The 22273-nt window shown below is 43.8% G+C and overlaps 1 protein-coding gene across 1 annotated transcript in view; it reads left to right on the top strand.

Moving 5' to 3' along the window:
• The window catches only part of FAT1 (FAT atypical cadherin 1), a 112773-nt gene extending 90854 nt beyond the window's left edge, over positions 1–21919 (top strand). The window contains 15 exon segments of the mRNA XM_021694126.1: positions 627–1016; positions 2231–2445; positions 2701–2838; positions 4993–5136; positions 5710–5907; positions 6333–7134; positions 7269–7400; positions 9108–9265; positions 9897–10359; positions 11846–11999; positions 12139–12249; positions 13552–13918; positions 13920–14184; positions 14869–15006; positions 20479–21919. Of these exon segments, the coding sequence (XP_021549801.1) occupies positions 627–1016; positions 2231–2445; positions 2701–2838; positions 4993–5136; positions 5710–5907; positions 6333–7134; positions 7269–7400; positions 9108–9265; positions 9897–10359; positions 11846–11999; positions 12139–12249; positions 13552–13918; positions 13920–14184; positions 14869–15006; positions 20479–21107 (4304 nt within the window). The 3' untranslated portion in view covers positions 21108–21919.
• The last annotated feature ends 354 nt before the right edge of the window (positions 21920–22273 follow it).

The raw sequence follows: 22273 nt of genomic DNA, 5'->3' as shown, positions 1-22273 counted from the left end.
ATTTGAAGTCCCCAAATTGTGCCCCGTGTACTTACTATCGTAGGACATCTGTGGTGTCCCTAAAATTATGGTTAGTGACTATATTAACTGATCTTCATATCCATTTGAATTAATTAAGTGAAGTGTTATTTTGTGAATAAACCATTAGTGATGGAGATCTTGATGTGGAAATAGAACAGAAGCAAATGTTACATTGGTATAGTTTTACAGACCTTTCACAGTTTTTATGGAGAGTATAATCCTCTAGGATACATATTTATAACATTTCCGTAGCAGAGAATAAAAATAATTTAAGTCATAATAGTACTGAAGAATTAGAGCAATAACAAAAATGTTACTTTTCAGATCTTTGACACAGGCTAAATAATAGACTTCATTTTAAAAAGAGCTGTTGGGTATTCTAGCATACATTCGCACAGTCTTAAAAAGCCAGATAACGATGAAGTCATATTTAAGTTAGTAAATTGTTAATGAAAACGTTTGCTTTTTAAAGATGATAGTCATAAGAACGTCTAAGTAATGCATGTTAGCACTTTCCCTAATATGCTACATGTTTTCTCAAAAAAAAAAAATTTGTTTAAATTTCTCGAAATAAAACAATCTGACGTATGGTCATGTGTCACCAGGACTGAATCGGAAGATCTCCTACTCACTGATTAACTCTGCTGACGGGCAGTTCTCCATTAATGAATTATCTGGAATCATTCAGTTAGAAAAGCCCTTGGATAGAGAACAGCAGGCTGTGTACACCCTGACTTTGAAAGCTGTAGATCAGGGTTTGCCAAGGAGGTTGACCGCAACGGGCACTGTTGTTGTGTCCGTTTTGGACATAAATGACAACCCTCCTGTGTTTGAGTACCGTGAATATGGTGCTGCCGTGTCTGAGGACATTCTCATCGGAACAGAAGTTCTTCAAGTGTATGCGGCCAGTCGGGATATTGAAGCAAATGCAGAAATCACCTACTCGATAATAAGTGGAAATGAACATGGAAAATTCAGTATCGATTCTAAAACAGGTAACCTACCCTGTGAATGAGAGGAAGCCCTTTATTCTACCCCAAAGGCTAGGTCGCCAGCACTTTACCTGATGCAAAGAGACAGATCAAGACATCGGCAGTAGCTACTCTGGAAAGATAAAACTCGACTTTTCTTTGTGTTGTTACTTTAAGTGGGATTCAAAGTGGTTTAGAACTTTTGAGCGGAAAATTAAAGAATCACACTCTAGTAATTCAGTCAAGATGTCAGAGGTAGTAAATTAGTAAAGATAAAGCGTAGATGACGGAAGACGATCTTGTGTAAGGGCTCCTTGCTCGCTCCCATATTGAACCCATGTGAAAGTAGCTTCTTACGTGAAACAGTGGTTTCGACCCCTTTGATCTTAATTTCTATAGGGGGCATCTGATAATTCATTAAAATTGGCGTCTTCATTATGCTAGTTACATAGAATAGCCAAAGTACTCTGAGTCAAACTGAATGACTGTCGACAAGGTCAAGAGTCGTAGGAGCTGTTGACGCTTGCTGCGTAAACACTTTTGTTGTCTTGTTAACCTGTGGTCTAAAACAGCGGTAAGTCTCATAACCTTGCAGAAAGTCACTCCATTCACACCGTATTTAATTGCGTGTGACTATTGCAGATGAAGAGTAGGTGTGTGGTGATGCTATTTTAAAACCTTTTTTTAATGCATATCATAGAATTATTATTTTTAGGGCTCCTTTATAGGATGGACTATAAAGAAGGGTGTTAAAGGAATTGTTAAATCAAAAAGGGATTCTTTTTTAGTGACAAGATGTCACTAAATAACTAAATAACTATTCTGGAGATATTAAAAAAAGGATACACATTTCTATAAAAGAGAAACAGTGAGAGAAGGGAAAGGAAAATAAAAGCCCAAGAGTAGAATTCTTCTGTTTCCTTTCTACATTATTAGAGGGATGTCTATAGTAGATGGTGGTTTGGAAGAGAGGAGAAATATAATCATTTTTACAGTGGGATGTGGGTAGTGTTGACTGCAGAAGCAATTTAAATACCACAGAGAAATAAATGAGCATCCGGGGATGGGCAAACTCATAATTTTTAATTGCTGAACTAAGATATTAGAAAACCTAAATAAATGATAAGCAGACTTTTGAGGCAGAAATGGAAGTGTTTGTTTGGAAGTGTGTTCCCATCACAGTAGGAGGAAGTAGTAACATTTAAAAGTCCTGGAAGTCATTTTGCTCTTCCATCTAGGGGCCATATTTATCCTTGAGAATCTGGATTATGAAAGCTCTCATGAATATTACCTGACTGTCGAGGCCACTGACGGAGGCTCGCCGTCATTAAGTGATGTTGCAACTGTGAGCATTAATGTAACCGATATCAACGACAATTCCCCTGTGTTCAGCCAAGACACCTACACGGCAGTGGTCAGTGAGGATGCCCCTCTCGAGCAGTCTGTCATCACGGTGTGTATTTTCTCCCCTACCATGTTCTTCTTCTGGATCTTTGAAGGAAATTTCCGGAGGGTCCATCCAGTTTTTGTCGTGGCCTTATCGAAAGTAATTGGAAGATGTGGAAATGTCTTTTGTTATCCCAATCAATTACTGGCTCTGTTATAAATTACTGCCTTTTAACAGCTGGCTGTTGATATCAGAAATTGGCTTAGTAGACTCCCGCCCCTTCCTTAGCTGTCTCCTAAGCAGGAGTGTGATGTTTTCTAGGTTATGGCTGATGACGCCGATGGACCTTCAAACAGCCACATTCGCTATTCAATTACAGATGGTAACCAAGGAAGTCCATTTACAATTGACCCTACCAGAGGAGAGGTGAAAGTGACCACGCTTCTAGACCGGGAAACAGTACGTGCAAAAGTTTGGCTTAAATTGTTTACAAATTACCAAATCAGTACATAGAGGTTCCTTGTGCTCCCATCTGTCACATGATGGGACGTACGAGAAGGGTAGAACCAGCCTTGTTCAGGTACTGACAAGCGAGGTACAAACACTTGGAAAAGCAATTCCAGTAGGAAAATCTCAAGAATAGAAGAGACATGTTTCATGCTGATAGAAGTTTGGATAAAAAGGTTTATCTTCAGGAAGAAACGACTCTTGGCTCCAGTGTTTGGAGGCCCTTCATGGAGCTAGTTGCTGGGTTTTCAATAATGGCAGAGACTCAGAAAACATAGTCGTTGAGAGACTGGGAGTCCCCGTGAGGAACTGCATGAACAGAGGCATGGGGCAAGGAGGACGTGGTGTGTATTTAGGTGATTATTTTGGGTTGTATTGGAGTAGAGGAATCCCACCAAGAAGTGAGGGACACGGTAGAAAGGTGTGCAAGGAACGGATCAGAGGCTCAGGCTGGATGCTGCAGGCAGCAGGGAGGTAGCGAGCAGTTGGGAGCCTGGGGGTAACTCTCCCGGGGAGACTGGTGTGAGGGTGAGTGTCACAGTGGGAGTGCGCCGTGTTCACCAGCGCCGGGTACCGTACCGTGAGGCAGCAAGAGCCCGGTTGGGAGGTGCCATGACGAGCGAGTGAGCGAGCAGACAAATGCAGAGACCTCGTGAAGGAGAAATCCGGGTCCGCAAAGCTCCGATATGGCCCGCATAGAAAGCAGTGGCGTCCGAGATGTCGGTTCTCTCCTGCCTGGCCGTGGCTGGGGCCCGCCCTCCCGGAGAGCCGGGGCGTCGGGAGGCCGTCGACTTTGCCCTGGGAGTGGTGGTGGCCGGTGGGGTCTGATGAGTCGAGTTCTAGAGGAGAGTGGTGCATGAAGGAAAGATTTTCAGCCAGTATTTGGAGATTTTACTCAAACTTAAGAGACCTGAAAGCTGGAAATACAGATACGGCACAGACCTCTGGAGATGATGACAGAGGCAGTTGGAGGGAGTGAGGTAAATGTGAGCAACCGGAGAGAGGAAAGCCGGGCTGCACCCCCGTCCCTCCATCCCTCCGTCTCTCCGTCCGTCCACTCACACTCAGGGAGCTGCCTGGCGAGGTCACCAAGTCCAGAAGTGAATTCAAAGGACATTGGTGGTAATGGAGTATAGTTTCAGAACACTAACAGGTAAAGCTGAGAGGAATTTGGGAAGATAGTGATGAGCTACCTCAATCAAGCCTCAATTCTTTCATTCCTTTTGCGTCCTGTTACTTCTGAGCAGGGACTTTGCAAGAGCTTAGGAAGCACGACTGTTAGGCTTAAGGTTGCCATACTGCTGGCCAAACAAAACTGAGTGTGACTGATGTGCTTTTCAGCTCCTTCGGTGCACTGATGTCCGGTATGATGGCGTGCGGTGTGTCCCAGGCCATTTGCCCTTTTCCGTTGGAGCATCTTGCAGGGCTCATATTCTGCAGAACATACTCCGGGGTTTAGCTCGCTTTCTGGTGTCTTCCACCTCCTTCTTGAGGAGAAAGCTTCACAGGGGACTGCCCTTGAACAGAGCCCACCTCACTTGATGCACTTTCCTTTGTAGGGGGTCACGAAGAACTCCTCCTCAGGGATTTGGACAGGGGATTGTAATCTGAGTGTACGAGTGATGGGGGAGGGTGATCTGGCGTGTCCTGAGGTGTTGAAGATGACTGAGCCCTCGGAGCTGGAAGACCACTTCCTCTGGCTTCGGGCTGACAGTCCCACTTGGGCCTTAGAGAAAGCTGCCATCCCTGTTACTTACAAAAGCAATTGCTTTCGAGCCCTGTTAACATTTTTCTCATTGTTTATATTACTTCTCTGTCGTAATTTCTGTTAATCTGCAGGTTTTTAAAGATGGAATGAGTATGTTTAGAGAGGCATCAGAGAATCTAACCACCACTGGTAACTTTTCCTGTTGAGCGCATACATTCCGTTGTGTAGATATTTGCAGCATGCTTGTTTGTAGATTGGGGAATTGCCCACATACAAGACAGCAAGTGAGGACGGGTACACAGGTCTGCCCTTCCAGGCTCTCAGTCCCCTTCTGATGAAACCCTGCGTTTGGGCCTTGTGAAGTGGACACGCGTTCTCTTTGTTTTGTGTCTGAAAAGATTTCAGGTTACACACTCACAGTTCAGGCGTCTGATAATGGCAGTCCGCCCAGGGTCAACACGACCACCGTGAACATCGACGTGTCGGATGTCAATGACAATGCTCCGGTCTTCTCCAAGGGAAACTACAGTGTCATTATTCAGGTAATCTCGGGGATGCTCAGTGGTTCATCGAGCCCATGCCTTTTGAAATGAGCTCTTCTATTGGCCTCAGTTGTTCGTTTGAAATATCTTTCTTTTCCAAAGACTACTTTTTAGAAAAACAGGAAGAGTAAAATGAGTCCATCAATACTAAAAAATGAGTGTTTTCAAGATCCAGCCAAGCTTTTCTCTCTCCTTTTTGTGCTTTGCTTTTTTAAGACATTCTCACTAGCTTGATCCTTCATCTGATTTTCTGCTGTCCCGTATTTGAGCAGCATCAGAGAATCTAATCCACTTTTCTTTTCCTCCTCCCCCACTCCATCCCTCTCGCACTTCTGCTCCCCATGCATCCTTTCTTCTCACATGTGCCCTCCCCAAGCTCCCACCTTTCCCCTTCGCCCCTTTCTCCTCCCCCCCCCCCCCCCCACCCCCTGTTCTCTCTTCTCCTATCCAGTGGAACACAGCAAGGCTTTGTTTTCTGTATACATCACGTAACAGAAAACCTGCCTGTGTCTCCTGCTGTATAGATTTGGTTTTGTTGAAAGTCGAGGCGTTTTTGGTTCTTGTACCCTGCAGGAAAATAAGCCGGTGGGTTTCAGCGTACTGCAGCTGGTCGTGACCGACAAGGACTCCTCGCATAACGGCCCACCCTTCTTCTTTACTGTTGTGAGTGGGAATGACCACGGGGCCTTCGAAGTGAACCAGCAAGGGGTCCTCCTGACATCAGCTGCCATAAAGAGGAAGGTGAAAGATCATTACCTACTGCATGTTAAGGTATGAAAGTCTTCATGATTTTGCTGTGGATTCCTAGAGGAGAGATCCTTTGGGGGCTATCTCCTTGTATGTACATAGCTCAACGTTTCATGATAAAACAAAATGAATAGAATTGTGGTCCTTTTTTTTTTTTTTTTTTTTTTTTTTTCGCCATACCTTTGTTTTTATCCCAGGGCACGTTGAGGGGTCTCATTTATTCATTTGGTTACTTCATCATGGACATTGATGGAGCTAAGCTTCCTTATGAGTTAGTGAAAGGGCTATGAAGAAGCATTTATCCTTTTCCTTGTAGGCTTCTTATGAAGAAATAACTATCTAGTAATTGGTAATTTTTTAAAACATGAACAATGTAAATGTATTTTGAGTAAGAAGTTGTAAACAATGACAAAGACGACAAAGGTGATTTTGTTTTAATTTTCTCACAGGTGGCAGATAATGGAAAGCCTCCCTTGTCGTCTTTGACATATATTGACATCAGGGTCATTGAGGAGAGCATTTATCCGCCTGCAATCTTACCACTAGAGATTTTCATTACTGCTTTTGGAGAGGAATACTCAGGCGGCGTCATTGGGAAGATTCACGCAACGGACCAAGACGTGTATGACACGTTAAGCTACAGTCTGGATCCCCAAATGGACAAGCTTTTCTCTGTTTCCAGCACCGGGGGTAAGCTGATAGCCCACAAAAAGCTAGATGTAGGGCAGTACCTTCTTAACGTCAGCGTCACCGATGGGAAATTTACAACGGTGGCGGATGTCACAGTGCACATCCGACAGATCACACAGGAGATGCTGAACCACACCATTGCTATCCGCTTCGCCAATCTCACCCCGGAAGAATTCGTTGGTGACTATTGGCGCAACTTCCAGCGGGCTTTACGGAACGTCTTGGGTGTGAGAAGGAACGACATACAGATTGTCAGTCTGCAGCCCTCTGAACCTCATCCACATCTGGATGTCTTGCTTTTCGTAGAGAAATCAGGTAGTGCCCCGGTTTCAACCAAACAACTTCTGCACAAGATTAATTCTTCTGTGACCGATATTGAGGAAATCATTGGTGTCAGGATACTGGATGTATTCCAGAAGCTCTGTGCAGGACTGGATTGCCCATGGAAATTCTGTGATGAGAAGGTGACCGTGGATGAAAACGTTATGTCAACGCATAGCACGGCCAGACTGAGTTTTGTGACTCCGCATCACCACAGAACAGCTGTGTGTCTCTGCAAAGGTAACACACAGAAGTAGATGAAAGCAGGGGTACAGGTCATTTCACGGGAAGCCTTTGCAGGCTACACAGTAACGATCATTTTCTTGAAGTTCCTGTTAATTAGCTTCCCCCCCCCGACCCTGTTTTTGAAACAGAGGGAAGATGCCCACTTGTCCATCACGGATGTGAAGACAGTCCATGCCCTGAGGGATCTGAGTGCGTCTCTGATCCCAGAGACGACAGATACACCTGCGTCTGCCCGGGTGGCAGGTTTGGTCAGTGCCCAGGTAAGAGTTCAGTGATGAAGCACGCTCTTATTTTTAAAAGTCACTTTCAAGTGTTTCTTGCCATCGTTTTCTTTATTGGGGTTGACAGACGTTGTAAAGTGCATTTATTATAACAAGTCCGGCATACAAATGAATCGAGAGCAGTAGTCACTTTTCCTTCCTCTTACGTATGACAACCCACCCCTGAGTTACTAGTGACACTCTTCCTTCTCTGTGATTGTGGTCATGTCAACATACAGTCCCATATGTACACATTCAGAGTGATTTTTCCCACATTATCTTTACCAAAAAAAAAAAAAAAAAGTTACCACATCTCACAGAGTTTGCTGCTTGCTTTTCCGTGGCTTAACGTATGTCGTCGGCATCTTCCCAAGTCCGTGGCCGTAAACCTAATGCTTTCCAGTGGTTATACCATGGTTTTCCAACTTTGTCCTTATTCATAGAGCTTGAGGTTATAAAGATGTTTTCTTGTGTTAAAAATGAATCCTTTTCTACACTTAATCATGGTGAGGCGCTGAGGAATGGACAGAATTGCTGAGTCATTCCGTGGTAGTCCTGAAACTAACATTGTATGTTAATTATACTTTTAATTTTTTAAAAAGTACTTTTATACATATAGCCTTATTTATTGGTGCTTTCTAAAACTAGGATTTACTACGTCAAAGATTAACTACATTTTTGGGGCTCCTGGGTGGCTCAGTCGTTAAGCGTCTGCCTTCGGCTTAGGTCATGATCCCAGGGTTCTGGGATCGAGCCCCACGTCTGGCTCCCTGCTCCGCGGGGAGCCGGGGAGCCCGCTTCTCCCTCTACTGCTCCCCCTGCTTGTGTTCCCTCTCTCGCTGTGTGTCTGTCAAATAAATAAATAAAATCTTTAAAAAAAAAAATTAACTATATTTTTAATTTTTAATATACCATTATATTAATTTCCCAGAAAGTTACACCAATTCCTTTCTTGCAGTCATGTGTGATCGTCTCACTCCCCATTCTCTTACCAATATATGGTTTTCAATTAAAAAACAAATTCCCCCATCCAGTGGGCATGAAATGATACCTGGTTATTTTAGTTTGCATTGCTCCAGCTTCTTGTGAAAGTTTTATTTATTCCTACTACCATTTCCTCTCTTGGACTGGCCTGTTCATATTCTTTGCTTGCTTGTTGGGGTTATTTGTCTGTTTCTTGTTTTTAGTGTGTAGAACATTCTGTGTGCTGTGAGCATGAATGTTATCTCCATCCCACTGTCTATTATTGGTGTTTTGATTTGTTTACAGTATTTCTTGTCATTTTGAAATTTAATTTTTGTCGGTTCTGTATAGTTTTACATAACTATTTCCACCTCTGGAGAGTGATATTATTTTCATCATTTTTGCAAATTTCATTGTATTTTGCTTGAAAAGTTTCCCCAAACCACCTGAGGCTATGTAAATATTTTCCTTAATTGTCTTCTAATAATTTTATACTGAACCTTTTTATATTTAGATCTTTCATTGTTCTAGAATTCATTTCTCTCTGATACAGTAGTCCAGTTCTCTTCCAAAAGGAAATCCAGTTATGCTGTGTTTTTTATTAAAGCAAATAGACATTTTCCATTGAATTGAATTTTATAATGTTGTAACCTTAAAACTTGGATCAGTGTTGGGGGGAATCTCACTTTTACAAATACGCTTCAGCTTGGTTCTGATTTATGTTTTCCTCTTTGTGATTCACAGGGAGTTCATCTGTAACATTTACTGGAAACAGCTTTGTGAAATACCGTCTAATGGAAAATGAAAACAAATTGGAGATGAAACTGACCATGAGGCTCAGAACGTACTCGGCTCACGCGGTTGTGATGTACGCACGTGGGACTGACTACAGCATCTTGGAGGTACGTTTTTGTACCCGAAGACCTTAAAAACACGGAATTCCATTTCATGTTCACATTGTCCATTTTTGGGGGGAAAAAAAAATTAAGGGAAATGGTTTTATTCCACACTTAAATAGTTCCTTGATACCTCTGTTGAGTTTTAGACTCTTGGGCTAAAAAGCTATTTTTGCTCTGCAGGAGTATAGAAATGGACTTCTGTGTCTCAGAACTTTTTTAGGTCATGTGACAGTTAACATTCAAACTCCAAGCGGTATTATATCTTATTAATGTTAGACAGTTTATAGAGAGTATTCACAAGTGCTTGTAAGTGATAATTATCTTTTTTTTTTTTTTTTTTAAATGCATGATCCACTTTTGATTTTACCTGATGCTATTTTTGGTTGTTATTCAGTTAACAGTTAATTGTGGGTGATTTCCATGATGCTTTTTGGAGGTGCAGTTGGCACTTGCGTTAGGTTCATTTCTACTCTTGGCGCAGTGATGAGACGAGCGTGTGTTCTGCAGTGCTTAAATGCAGTCTCACTCACTTTCCCTTCAGTTGCCAAACCTACCTCTCATTTGGATGTTTGGTCAGAGTTCCTCGTTGACGATCCTGTGAGGGTAATGTGAACGGTGCTTGTCTTTATCACAGATTCATAACGGAAGGCTACAGTACAAGTTTGACTGTGGAAGTGGTCCTGGCATCGTGTCTGTGCAGAGCATTCAAGTCAATGATGGGCTGTGGCATGCCGTGTCTCTAGAAGTGAATGGAAACTATGCTAGGTTGGTTCTGGACCAAGTTCACACGGCGTCAGGCACAGCCCCCGGGACCCTGAAAACCCTAAACCTGGATAACCATGTGTTTTTCGGTGGCCATATCCGTCAGCAAGGCACCAGGCACGGGAGAAGCCCCCAAGTCGGGAACGGTTTCAGGGGCTGTATGGACTCCATTTACTTGAATGGGCAGGAGCTCCCTCTGAATAACAAGCCGAGAAGCCACGCGCACATTGAAGAATGGGTGGACGTCTCTCCTGGGTGCTTACTAACAGCTACTGAAGACTGCTCAAGCGACCCTTGCCAGAACGGAGGCATTTGCCACCCCTCACCTCCTGGAGGTAGGCCTCGTCATGCTAGTCATCTTCAGAGCGTTACGCGCGGAGGCCCTTGGCAAGTTCCTCAAGTCTTTGTTTTCCCTTCCCATTCACACGATGGTGTCAGATCCTGCAGTCAGTGTTGGAATGGAGGGAAACCAGAGCAGGCCTGGACTCAGGATTCTTCCCCCAGTCAGGCTGCAGGACCTCTTCGTTCTGCACCAGGAACCACTGGTGAACCACAGCTAACCCTGCCCTCTTCTTCCTTGTGCTGTGTGTTTGTTTTGCGCACTCTTCTTCCAACCACATCGGCGTTGAGCCAGTGGGACTGAGAACCGTATGCTCAGTCCTTCTTGAGGGCTCCCTTAGATCTGATGGCTCAGCACCTAGGGACTGCTGGCCTTGCTACAGACGGGGTTTGGTTTTCCAGAATGCCTTGAACCCTCCTGAAGTGTCGCCAATCGTGTCCTGAAGCCTCAGCGTAGTAGAGTACTCTGTGGCGTTTGTTAACCTGCCCTGTTTGTCCCCTTCCCAGTAATAGAAGCTATGAAAGGACAGTCATGGTGCCTCATCAGGAGAGAGCTTTGTGTAATTAATGGAGCAAAAATCAGAATAGCACTTCACTGGGATTTCCAAGGATTTGGCTTTGTGTTATTTTCTTTGGGAAGTGTTTGTGCATACTCCACACAAAGAACAGGCCAGGTTATCCCCAAAATAATACTCTGCATGAAAGTTTATCCTGTGCTCATGTTCCATGTCCAAGTCAGGTCAGCAAGGACGCCGTCCTCGTTGACTCAGGGATGAGACCGAGAGAAGCATTTTCTTGAAACGTGCAAGCACGATCCCTGTAGCAGCAGGAGGGCGAGAAAGTGGTGCCAAACACGGACTCCTAAAGCTTCTAGCTCAGAGTATCGCATCTTTGGCCAAAGAAACTCCCACAGCCATGCCCACCTTCAGAGGCAGCAGGGAAGTGCAGTCCTGCCCCAGAAACAGCTGGAAAAAGTCTACCACCCTGTCCCGTGTCACAGTCTTTGCAAAAGTCTGACATTCTTTGTGCTCCTTTGGACACATTTGACAATCACCTTCCCTTGATGGTAGTTCATAGTCTTCCGAATACTTTCACATTATTATCTCAGCCTTTAAAAGTTTGGGAGCTGCAAATAAATGGGGATGTTTGGTAGTAAGTGTTGTTAGTTGGCATGGCCACTCAAATAAAGGACTGTTTTTCCCTGCTCTCTACGCTTGGCCCAGTGACCTTACATAAATTATGATTAAGTCAAGCTGATGATGAGTTCTCTCTTCAGCTCTTTTGGTTTGGTTATACCAACAGTGGAAGTTAGATCTTGTCGATAACGACGACATCGTACCCAGAGGGAATACGAATTGTACTAACTTCTACGGGTCTCAGAGAACGAAGGCTTCTCTTAAAAGTCAAAACCAATGTTATACTGAGATAGATTCTTTGAGTTATTGAATGATTGGACCTTTTTGTTCCCTTTCGCTCCTGCAGGTTATTACTGCAAATGCAGCGCCCTGTACATAGGGACATACTGTGAGTTGAGCGTCAACCCGTGTTCCTCCAACCCGTGTCTTTATGGTGGCACGTGCATCGTGGACAACGGGGACTTTCTGTGTCAGTGCAGAGGATTATACACTGGTCAGAGGTCGGTGTAGCCCTCAGGATGAAACTTCTTAAAATGCCTCCCTTTCATACGTAGGACTACGTTTACTTCTTGTTCTCTGTTGTGCTGGATTCCTTTGCAGTGAAAGTGTGACGTTGATGCCTCTTTCCGTGTCCTCCAGGTGCCAGCTTAGCCCTTACTGCAAGGATGAGCCCTGTAAAAATGGTGGAACGTGCTTTGACAGTTTGGACGGTGCTGTCTGTCAGTGTGATTCGGGTTTTAGGGGAGAAAGGTAACTGGCCTCTTCCAACATTTGTATTTGCGTCTCCCTGTCGTGTCACGTCAATTCGCAGATGCGACAGAACTTTATTCATTTGGGCGACGTTGCTTTAGACTTTCATGTTCCCCACCCTTAGGTCCTTGTAGACTTTATCCTTTCACTCATTAAAATACTGAGCAGGTAAACACAGCATAGTTCCTGAGGATACCTACCTCTGCGCTTCAGAGATCTTGATCAGCAAGGTTCTCGCAGGCAGGATGTGTTTGTGGAATGATGGTTTTATTAAGGCAGACACGCATGGAGGTGGTTACCGGTCTTCGGAGTGGGATGACCGTGACCTCTCTTCAGAATATGCCATAACTAACATTTATCTAGCGTCTAGCACCCGTTTTCCAGGGGAGGAAAATGAGGCACAGCGGGGCTTGCGTACACCTTGAAGGAGGCGAGTTTTTAGTTCCCAGATGCCCTTTCACTCGTTCCGTTTACAAAGTGACTCTGTGCATGTTCTTTGTACGTGCCTCATGCCTCCCTGAAGTGTGCACTGTCGGTCTCGTGTGAAGGCTCTGAGTGTGAGCTGCGTGCTGCCTGTGCTTTTGCTCAGCAGTGCTTAGAGTCATGAGTTTTGCCATCAGTCACGTGGTCTCCGTTCCTAAGTTGACCTTCCTAATTCCAGTCAACTGATACCTAATATATTTGACAAAAATGTCTCAAATGTTGAATGGCCGTTGAGTATGGGGGGGGCAGTAGATACACTTTATTAAAGGAGGGAGGGTTTGAGACGGGTCGGGCACATCTGCACAGGGCCCCCGCTTGGAAGAGCAGAGGGCGTGGAGAGGCCCGGGAAGGTTCCATCAGGGGAGGGGCCATGGGAGGTTTTCAGCAGGAGAAATGTCTTGAAATGGGAAACAGTTTTCTAACCTTTCCCATGTTTTATGCAACTGTTGTATTTCCAAGCAGGGAGATAAGAAATCTGAGCCCAGCCTGTTAGGACAGTTTCCAGCATACGGTTTATCCAAATGCACATTCTGAACAAAGAGAATCAGACACAGACTGAATGCTTAGCCCGGGAGTTTGGTTTAGTCACCTGGCAGTTAAATAGGGCGTGACATGATGCTTATCTCCCCGACGTCCCCAGTATAGACTCTTGTGCTTAATTACTCCTCGAGAGGTGTTTTGTGGTCACGACTGTTGTTGGTAGTGTGTTTTTGGTGGTTACCGCCTCTGTTTTGTTTGGGTTCAGTCCCTGGTCTCTGGGAACCGCGGGCGTGGCCTGGCGCGACGTGTGTGGCAAGTGTCTGTCCTTGTTCTTGGCAGGTGTCAGAGCGACGTTGACGAGTGTGCCACCAGCCCCTGCCGCAACGGGGCGCTGTGTGAGAACACGCACGGCTCCTATCACTGCAACTGCAGCCAAGAGTACAAGGGCAGACACTGTGAGGACACCTCACCCAATCAGTACGTGTCCAGTCCCTGGAACATCGGACTGGCCGAGGGCATAGGCATTCTCGTCTTCGTAACGGGGATATTTTTGCTGGTGGTGGTGTTTGTCCTCTGCCGCAAGATGATCAGTCGGAAGAAGAAACAGCAGGCTGAACCCGAGGACAAGCACCTGGGCCCCAGCGCCGCTTTCTTGCAAAGACCGTATTTCGATGCAAAGCTCAATAAGAACGTTTACTCAGACATACCCCCCCCAGGTGCCTGTCCGTCCTATCTCCTACACTCCGAGCATTCCGAGCGACTCCAGGAACAACCTGGACCGCAATTCCTTTGAAGGATCTGCCATCCCAGAGCATCCGGAGTTCAGCACCTTTAACCCTGAGTCTGTGCACGGACACCGGAAAGCCGTGGCTGTCTGCAGCGTGGCCCCAAACTTGCCTCCGCCGCCGCCTTCAAACTCCCCTTCCGACAGCGACTCCATACAGAAACCCAGCTGGGACTTCGACTACGACAGTGAGTGGCCCTTTGCATCTGCATAAAATGTCACTGAGCTGAACGGTGACCGTGTACAGTTTGCCAGAGCTTCGGGTGGGTCCAGTCACGTTGTGGAGCCTGTGGTGTTGATACGTAGGCTCACACTCCCGAGACCCTGGGTGTGATGTGAGAAACTTGCCCTGGCTGAGCTCCGGGGCTGTGATGTCCCGGGAATCGAGGACCTGAATCTAGTCCTGCTCACACTAATATTCGGGAGAGAGCCTGTCATTTTGGGGATGGATATGGGCTCTCGATTAGGATTTTGGGGGCTTTTTATGACAAATTAGGAAGGGCATTTGGCATGATGGATTTTTAAAGTCAGAAGTGCTAGTATTTATAGCAGTGGCCTACCATATCTTTTGATGCTTTAAAAATGGCTATATATGCCTTTTTAAGAGGAAGTTTTAAGTCCCCATACTGTCTCATGATCTCCACAAGCGGGGTTATTGAGAATTTTTCTGTTCTGTGAATCTGCAAGAATGCTTGCAGGTTTGTAGGTTTTTGGTTTGCTTTTCAGATGCTTCTTTTTTCTTTCAGTTGTTCCCATAGTTGGTCGGGCTCAGGCAGTATTTGGGTGCTGCTTGCTCTGTGTGAGAACACAGCAGTGAACCACCCAGAGGCCTTACCCTCACGGGGCTGACTGTTGTCACCTCTTCCTTTTAGCTAAGGTAGTGGACCTCGATCCCGGTCTCTCCAAGAAACCCCTGGAGGAAAAGCCTTCCCACCCGTACAGCGCCCGGGAAAGCCTGTCGGAGGTGCAGTCCCTCAGCTCCTTCCAGTCCGAGTCGTGCGATGATAACGGTGAGTAAAGAGTTTTGAAATGCCGCGCTGTGGGCGTGGTGCGGCGTGTGGGATGTTGCAGATGTGCCCGGTGCCCTCATGGAGGCTCCGACTGTGGTCACGTCCCACTCGGGACCTGCGGTACACAGCCCACAGCCCCTTGTACAACCTGCATGAACATCTGCGGGGGAAAATATTTCAGACATTCCTAACGGGATAGGCATTTGAACTGCAGCAGCTTGTCAGAAATAGGGAAGAAAATATACTGAAGATCTTTTCTGATTAGGGCTTTTTGGTTTTTTTTTTTTCCCACAACAGTAAATGTTCTAGAGATTTTGTGGGGTTAAAAAAAAAAAAAAATGCAGCCGCTTTCTTAAGCACAGCCCCCGACCCATCCTCCTACTCCTGTGCCCCCGGGTGGCAAAGCGGTAGTCGGAAATGTTCAGCTCCGGTAGCTCCTTCGCTATTACAAGGTCTTATTTGTCTCTTCCCCCAACTCCCCTGCGGCCCCAGCTCCCATTTGGATCAGAGCGTACTGACTGAGAGCGCAGTTTAAGAGATTGCTAGTAAGTTTGATTATATTTCTAATGAAGAAAGTTTGACAGTGGGATCTTTGATGCCAGTTATGTTGATCTGATTTCCCTAGGTAAACTGCGTTAATAACCAGCTTGGCCATGTTAACACATACCAGTAGAGAAAATGGTCAATATTCAGTAATAAAATAGTTGTTGGTGGAAATTTTTGCAGCTCAGAATTAGTAAGTTTGACTATTTTTTTTTTTTCCTTAAAAATGTAATGTGTTTAACCATTTCAAATATTTGGTGGAAAGAAATAACCCATTATCATTTATTTCTAAACCCAGAGTAATACAGTTCATAATATATTGCAGTCTTTTTCCAAACTAAAGATGGCCATGAGTTGACTCCATTCATTTCTGATTCCAAGCTGTGTCGGATCAGAGTTCACCTGTGTTTATTACTTATTACTTAGTAACGGAGTCTCTGAGCATAGCTTTGCTTATTAAACCAAAAGAATAGAATTCTTTCTTCCATTAGGTTTAATTTAAAACAGTAGTGTTGCCAGTTTATGTAATTTATATTTTGGTTCCTAAAATGCTCTTCATAAATACATTTCAGAATCTTGTCAGTGTTTTCCTCGAAACATCATTCTTCTTAATAGTCCTAAATACTTGTAATAAACTGTGGTCCGTTAGTTATGAAAGTTAATTTCTGGAAAACGCAGTGTGAGAAAGAAAACATATCCAGGAGTGTTTGTATTTTAATTTTTATCGGTCATAAAGTCTGTTAATTATATTTTTAGTTTTCTGAGGCTTTTGTAACAGATTACCACAAATGTGGTGGCTTAAAACAAGGTACATTTATCATCTTACAGTTCTGTAGTTTAGGAATCCCACCACAGGTCAGTGGGCTCACATGGAGGTATTGGCAGGGCTACTGTGTTTCTGCCCCCTCTAGAGGAGATCCTGCTCCCTGACCTTCCCCAGCTTCTAGAAGCCTGTCTTCTTGCAAAGACAGCATTGCCTCTCTTCAGCCACTCTCCTGTAGTCTTTGCTCCCTACACCCACAGCTAGGAGAGATTCTGCCCTTTTAAGGACCTTTGTGAATACATTGGGCTCCTACAGACCATTTAGGAAAATCTTCCCCATCTCCAGATCTTTAATCACATCAGCCAAGTTGGTCCCTTTGCCAGGGATGCTAACATATTCCCCGTCTCCCAGGATTAGATGTGGACATCTTGGAGGGCCATTTTTCAGTTTACCATACGCACACATGTTTATCTTGGCATAGATGCTTTAAATTTAAAACAGTCTGATCTACAAATAAAAGGGAATTTACCTAGGAAACAGCCAGGCAGACAGTCTGCATTTCTCTGCTGGTATGTTAGCTCCCCAGCTGTTAGCCTGTCTGCAAAAAAGATAAATTTGGAGTTGGGAGCACACAGAACAGAATTAAAGCCAGTTTTGTATTTATATTACGTATTTTATCTTACTATGTAACGCTAACTTTTTCTTGGAATGTACAAATTCATTAAACCCAGCAAATTGGCTTAGCAAGCACTTTACTGTTTAAATGTGAAGTCTTTTGCCCATGAGATATTAAAATAAGGATTGTTTTGGCATGACTAGATCTGTAGGTGAGAAAACTTAGAGCTAAAATAGGTCTTAAATTATAGTATAATGTGGTTACTCTGTCCCTTTGATTAATAACAAATATATATTGCTTGATTAGAAAAATGTCTAAGCTATATAATAGCGAGAGTATAGGGGTCCTGCATAATTATATTATGTGTTATGCTAAAGTTTTCATGTTTTTAAATTAGGTAGAAATTATATAATGTAAAGAAATCCTATTTAATGCACTGTTTTCTAACTGAAGATTTTCCTAATTTACTCCTTTTGAACCTTTTCACAAGCTTCCATAGTGACTGTAATACACCTTGTCAACGCTGTCGTTGACACGGTGGATGAAGAAGGTATAGTCACGATAAGTGTGCTGTGTGTTTGTGTTCATAGTGACTGCCACTAGAATAGTGTGCTTTCGCCTGTTGTATGTAGTGTTATAAAAAAAAAAGTCGTTTGTGGTTTTGACGGGCTTGAGTACTTCTGTGCAGGTGTGTATGTATATTCATAATCGAGGTACGTTACAAAAATATTCTGATGTGTGTTGTGTCTTTGTCTCTTTTTCCACTCATAGTGAATTTGTGTAGATACCGGAAATGACCCATAGGATCTTGACAACTTGGCTTTACATGACACAGGATTAAGAAGCTTAGAAGTCATTCTAGCTAAACACTTTTTTTTAAACCCTCTTCATAGGAATAACACTAACACACAGCTTTTATAATTACCTGAGTGTGATCAAGGATAATGATAGAACATGGCAGAAAGTAATTATTTTCATTATATGGTTTAGTGAAAATTAATATGAAGCTTTTATCTCTCTGTTCAAAATTCTATGAAAGGGCATTGATCTGCACCTAAAGTTACTTTAAATTAAATCAGCCCTTTGTTAATGCACTGAAATTTGAGTAATCACACGTAAATTGCACAGCCTAGTAGCTTTTAAACTGTAAATCCCATCCCCAGGAGGGTTTAGAATTTATCTTTTTATACACCATCAAGAGTGCATTAGGCGTAGGGGATCGTCTTTGGGAGGACATGTATGTTTTCAGGATTGAGTTGAGAAGGAAGGATGGTTTCGGGATAGGGCAGGCCAGGCCGAGGGTTGTACCTTCCTAAGAACAGGTACTGTGTCTTGGTCAATCAGAAAGTAATCTGTATTTTGTCTAGTGGATTTTAGTTATAAATATTGATGGAATTTTAAAAAGCAGAACTTTAAAACAGTTCTTTCATGGCATCTCCTTCATTGAAAAATAATAGAAACTGTATTTAAAGTTGAATGCTTGAATTTAAGAATCGAGTGCCTCTGGAGTCACAAAGGTTGTCAATCCTCTCAAAGAAATTACCACATTTTTAGTAGATTTTAAGAACAATTCTGTAGATAGACATTGACTAAATACTGGCTTATTCATTTTTTAGAACCACCATGGTCGTTTCAGTTTTAGCTTTAAATTCCTGGAAGAGAACCATCAATCAATCAGATCCTGTTTGTTCCAAATTTATTACATGGGTTTTCAGGAACATTGTAGAATGCATGGAAAGCATTGGTTTTGTTCCGAAAAGCACTGCAGTGACCCTGTTTCTACCATGATTACTACTTTCCAAGAATAAGAATCATGACAATCCTAGGAGTTCGGCTCGACCTACATTATCTGATTTAATCCTCCTAATAAAGGGATTTCCACTCCCCTTTCAAATGTAAGAACCTGAAGCTTAGCCAGGGGGTAAGCAACCTGCCCAGGGCCATGGCCCTGACTGACGTGGGATTTACATCTTCTTTCCCGGTCTTCGTGCTGGAGTTCTGGTATGAGATGGGAGTTCTGAAGGAGCAAGTCGCCTTGCAGTGCTGGGCTGGGGACAGGAGTAAGCACAGCTCATGCTCTCTCCCAGGAGAAGGGGACAATGGGAATGTCAAGTCACATTCAGAATGGGCAAGGTTTGCAGAGAGTTTCTTCTAGCGATTCACAAGTCCCTACGTTGGTGAATTTGTCTGAATGTAACGTACATTTGAGCGCTGTAATGTGCTGTAAAGTGTGTCTTACGTAGCTTTAGATGTATTTGGATTCTGTCACCATATTGCTCAGTATCACGAAGGTGTCATTTAAGTTCCTATTTACATTTAGTAGAGCCTTTAGACTTTAATTATTCCTAACCAAATTGTGCTTTCAGGTTCAGATTGCCAGAAAAAAAGGAAAAGAAAGTAAATTCATGTTTGAGTTCCCTGGCAATGTTCCTCATCCCGATTTTTTCCTGTCCTCCCCTGTCCCGTTTCATTTGCGCTATGTACATTTCTCAGCCATTTGGAACTTCCGTAGATCATGGCTTAGAGGCCTGGTCCATGGCTGACTGGGCCTTGATAAACAGTTGGCATTGTATTATGTACTGATCTTGATTGCCTTTTCAGCCGTCTTTCTGTTTTAATTATAAATGTTTTCTTTTCTCTCTACTCTGCCACCAAAAGAGTCTTTGGCTGCTCCTGACCTCAGCAAATCAAGAGGTGACTTATGCATGCCAGTTGTTCATTGATACTCACTAAAAAACATTGGTAAAATTTGACCCAAGGCTGACTTGCTTCACTTGTTTGCCGCAGTAACTAAGTCCAGAGCTGTTTGTATGCTGCATTCTAAACACGTCGCCTCGCCTGTGTGTCAGAGGAGTTCCGTAATCCTTGCCGGGCGGGGGGGGGCATTCCCACATCGGGAGGTTTTTTAAAAAAATATAGCCTAAAATGATCCTTTGTCCTTGTAAAAGTAACAAAAACTGGTTGTTGATCAAAAATTGTGCTCTGTTTTTCAGTGTCGGATTGCATTTTGCTTGATTTGGAGGCATGCTTTGTTAAGTCATTCGTAGTTTTTAGTATAAAGCTTATATGATTATAAAGGAATTTTTTTAAATGTTAGCATGTTAAAGATAACTTTTATTACCTTAAACAGTTGCATCAAGCGTTTAAAGGACCAAACTTCTTCACTGTGTCCTGAGCCTGAACGGATGCCTTCATATAGAGCAGTGGGTTCTGAATGACGGGCAGGAGCTTAAGGGGGGTGATGGGAATCGCTTGTAGAAGAGTGCATGTCCTTTAGACGCTAGCACACTGCTTCTGTTCAGACTTGTTTTGTTTCCTTGAAAGTTAGGTCCCTACGTGAAACTGTCGGTCCCCATTTGGAACTAGAGCCTAGTTCAAAGAGGTTGTCAAACTTGGAGGTGGGGGAGGCCCTCAAACAATGAGCAGAGGTTTCCACAGGGAAAAACCCGTGGGAAGCCTTTGCATTTGTGTGTGTTACAGTGAGCTCTTAGTCCACTCTCACAGTCTCTGGGGAGAAGAGACACTGAAATCTGTTCTCTTTTCTACCAAGGGTATCACTGGGATACATCGGATTGGATGCCCAGCGTTCCTCTACCAGATATACAAGAGTTCCCCAATTACGAGGTCATTGACGAGCAGACCCCTCTGTACTCGGCAGATCCAAATGCCATCGACACAGACTATTACCCTGGAGGCTACGACATTGAGAGCGATTTCCCACCACCACCAGAAGACTTCCCCGTGCCTGACGAACTGCCCCCCTTGCTTCCGGAATTCAGCGACCAGTTTGAGTCCATACACCCTCCCAGAGACATGCCCGCCGCAGGTAGTCTGGGCTCTTCCTCGAGAAACCGGCAGAGGTTCCACTTGAATCAGTATCTGCCCAATTTCTATCCCGTCGATATGTCTGAACCTCAAAAAACAGGCCCCGGCGAGAACAGTACGTGCAGAGAACCCTATGCCCCCTACCCTCCAGGGTATCCCAGAAACTTTGAAGCTCCTCCTATAGAAAACATGCCCATGTCTGTGTATACCTCCACGGCCTCCTGCTCTGATGTGTCGGCGTGCTGTGAAGCGGAGTCTGAGGTCATGATGAGTGACTATGAGAGCGGGGATGACGGTCACTTCGAAGAGGTGACGGTCCCTCCGCTGGATGCCCAGCAACACACGCAGGTCTGATGCTCAGACTCCCCCCGAAAGTGCCTGGACTTTAACGAACCTGGAGATTATTATATAAATGATCTTCCACATCGTTCTCTGCAGCAGTGCTTCAGTGCTTTTTTTTTTTTTTTTTTTTCCCCCCCGTGAGCTAAAATGGGCATGGCTGCACTGAGTCACGCACCTCTTGACGAGTTAGCCATTTCCGGTGTCCAAACCTACTGTAACGGGAGGGGATTTCCTTTGGCCGTGCCATTTCCGAACACCTGTGTGCATTTACATTGGTCTGTTAAAATAATGAAACAAAAAATCAGCCCTATCATCTTGTTAGCATGATTCATGTATTTATATAGATTTGATTTTAATTTTCCTTTTTTTTGTAAATTTTATGTACAGATTTGATTTTTCATAGTTTTAACTAGATTTTCAAGACATACGGTGCATTTGTTTTTGACCGAAATTTGGTGGTGTTAGCGTCATTACCTAGCACCCTGATTTTTTAATATAACCAGGGTTTCATTGTGTCCTCTTCCATTGAAGTATGACATTCCATTAAGACATTTCAGTATTAGTCCTTCATTTCTAGCTGTACATAGGAGGAGGAAAGATCTACATGGACATGTCTTAAATGGGTTACTGTATTTTACAATTATAAACATTTTTCATTACTGGAAAGTGTAATGGGGACCTTCTGCATACCTGTTTAGAACCAAAACCATCATGACACAGTTTTTATAGTGTCTGTATATTTGTGATACAACGGTCTTGTAAAGGTTTTTACTGAAAACTACCATTAGCCAGTCTTTCTTACTGACAATAAATTATTAATAAAATAGTTTTACGGCCTGTTTTTCCTCTGGATTTAGACTCTCGTTCGGGATTCAGTTAAGGAGTTGACAGAGAAGGCTGGATGGATGTAGAGATTTAGCTCTTTGTGGCCTTAAATGTGAAGGGTCCAGGTGCCCAACCAGGAGGTACTTACAGATGTAGCCACTAGGCGGCAGTACATGGCTACTCGAGCCTGCTCAGAACTACAGGTGTAAACAGAAAACTACGTTCTTTTATGTTTTCCAACTAACACTTCAAGAAAATTTTACTCTATACATCTTCTCAGTATTTATTGGGTATCATTTAAAGGCTTCTATGGTCTTCACCTATGACTTCTATCAAAAACGAAGTAGATAGCA

Source organism: Neomonachus schauinslandi, chromosome 2 (genome assembly GCF_002201575.2).
Source record: "Neomonachus schauinslandi chromosome 2, ASM220157v2, whole genome shotgun sequence".
NCBI classification, from domain to species: Eukaryota; Metazoa; Chordata; class Mammalia; order Carnivora; family Phocidae; genus Neomonachus; species Neomonachus schauinslandi.
Note: the sequence above shows the minus strand (reverse complement) of the source record. Positions and strands in the feature narration are given on the sequence as shown.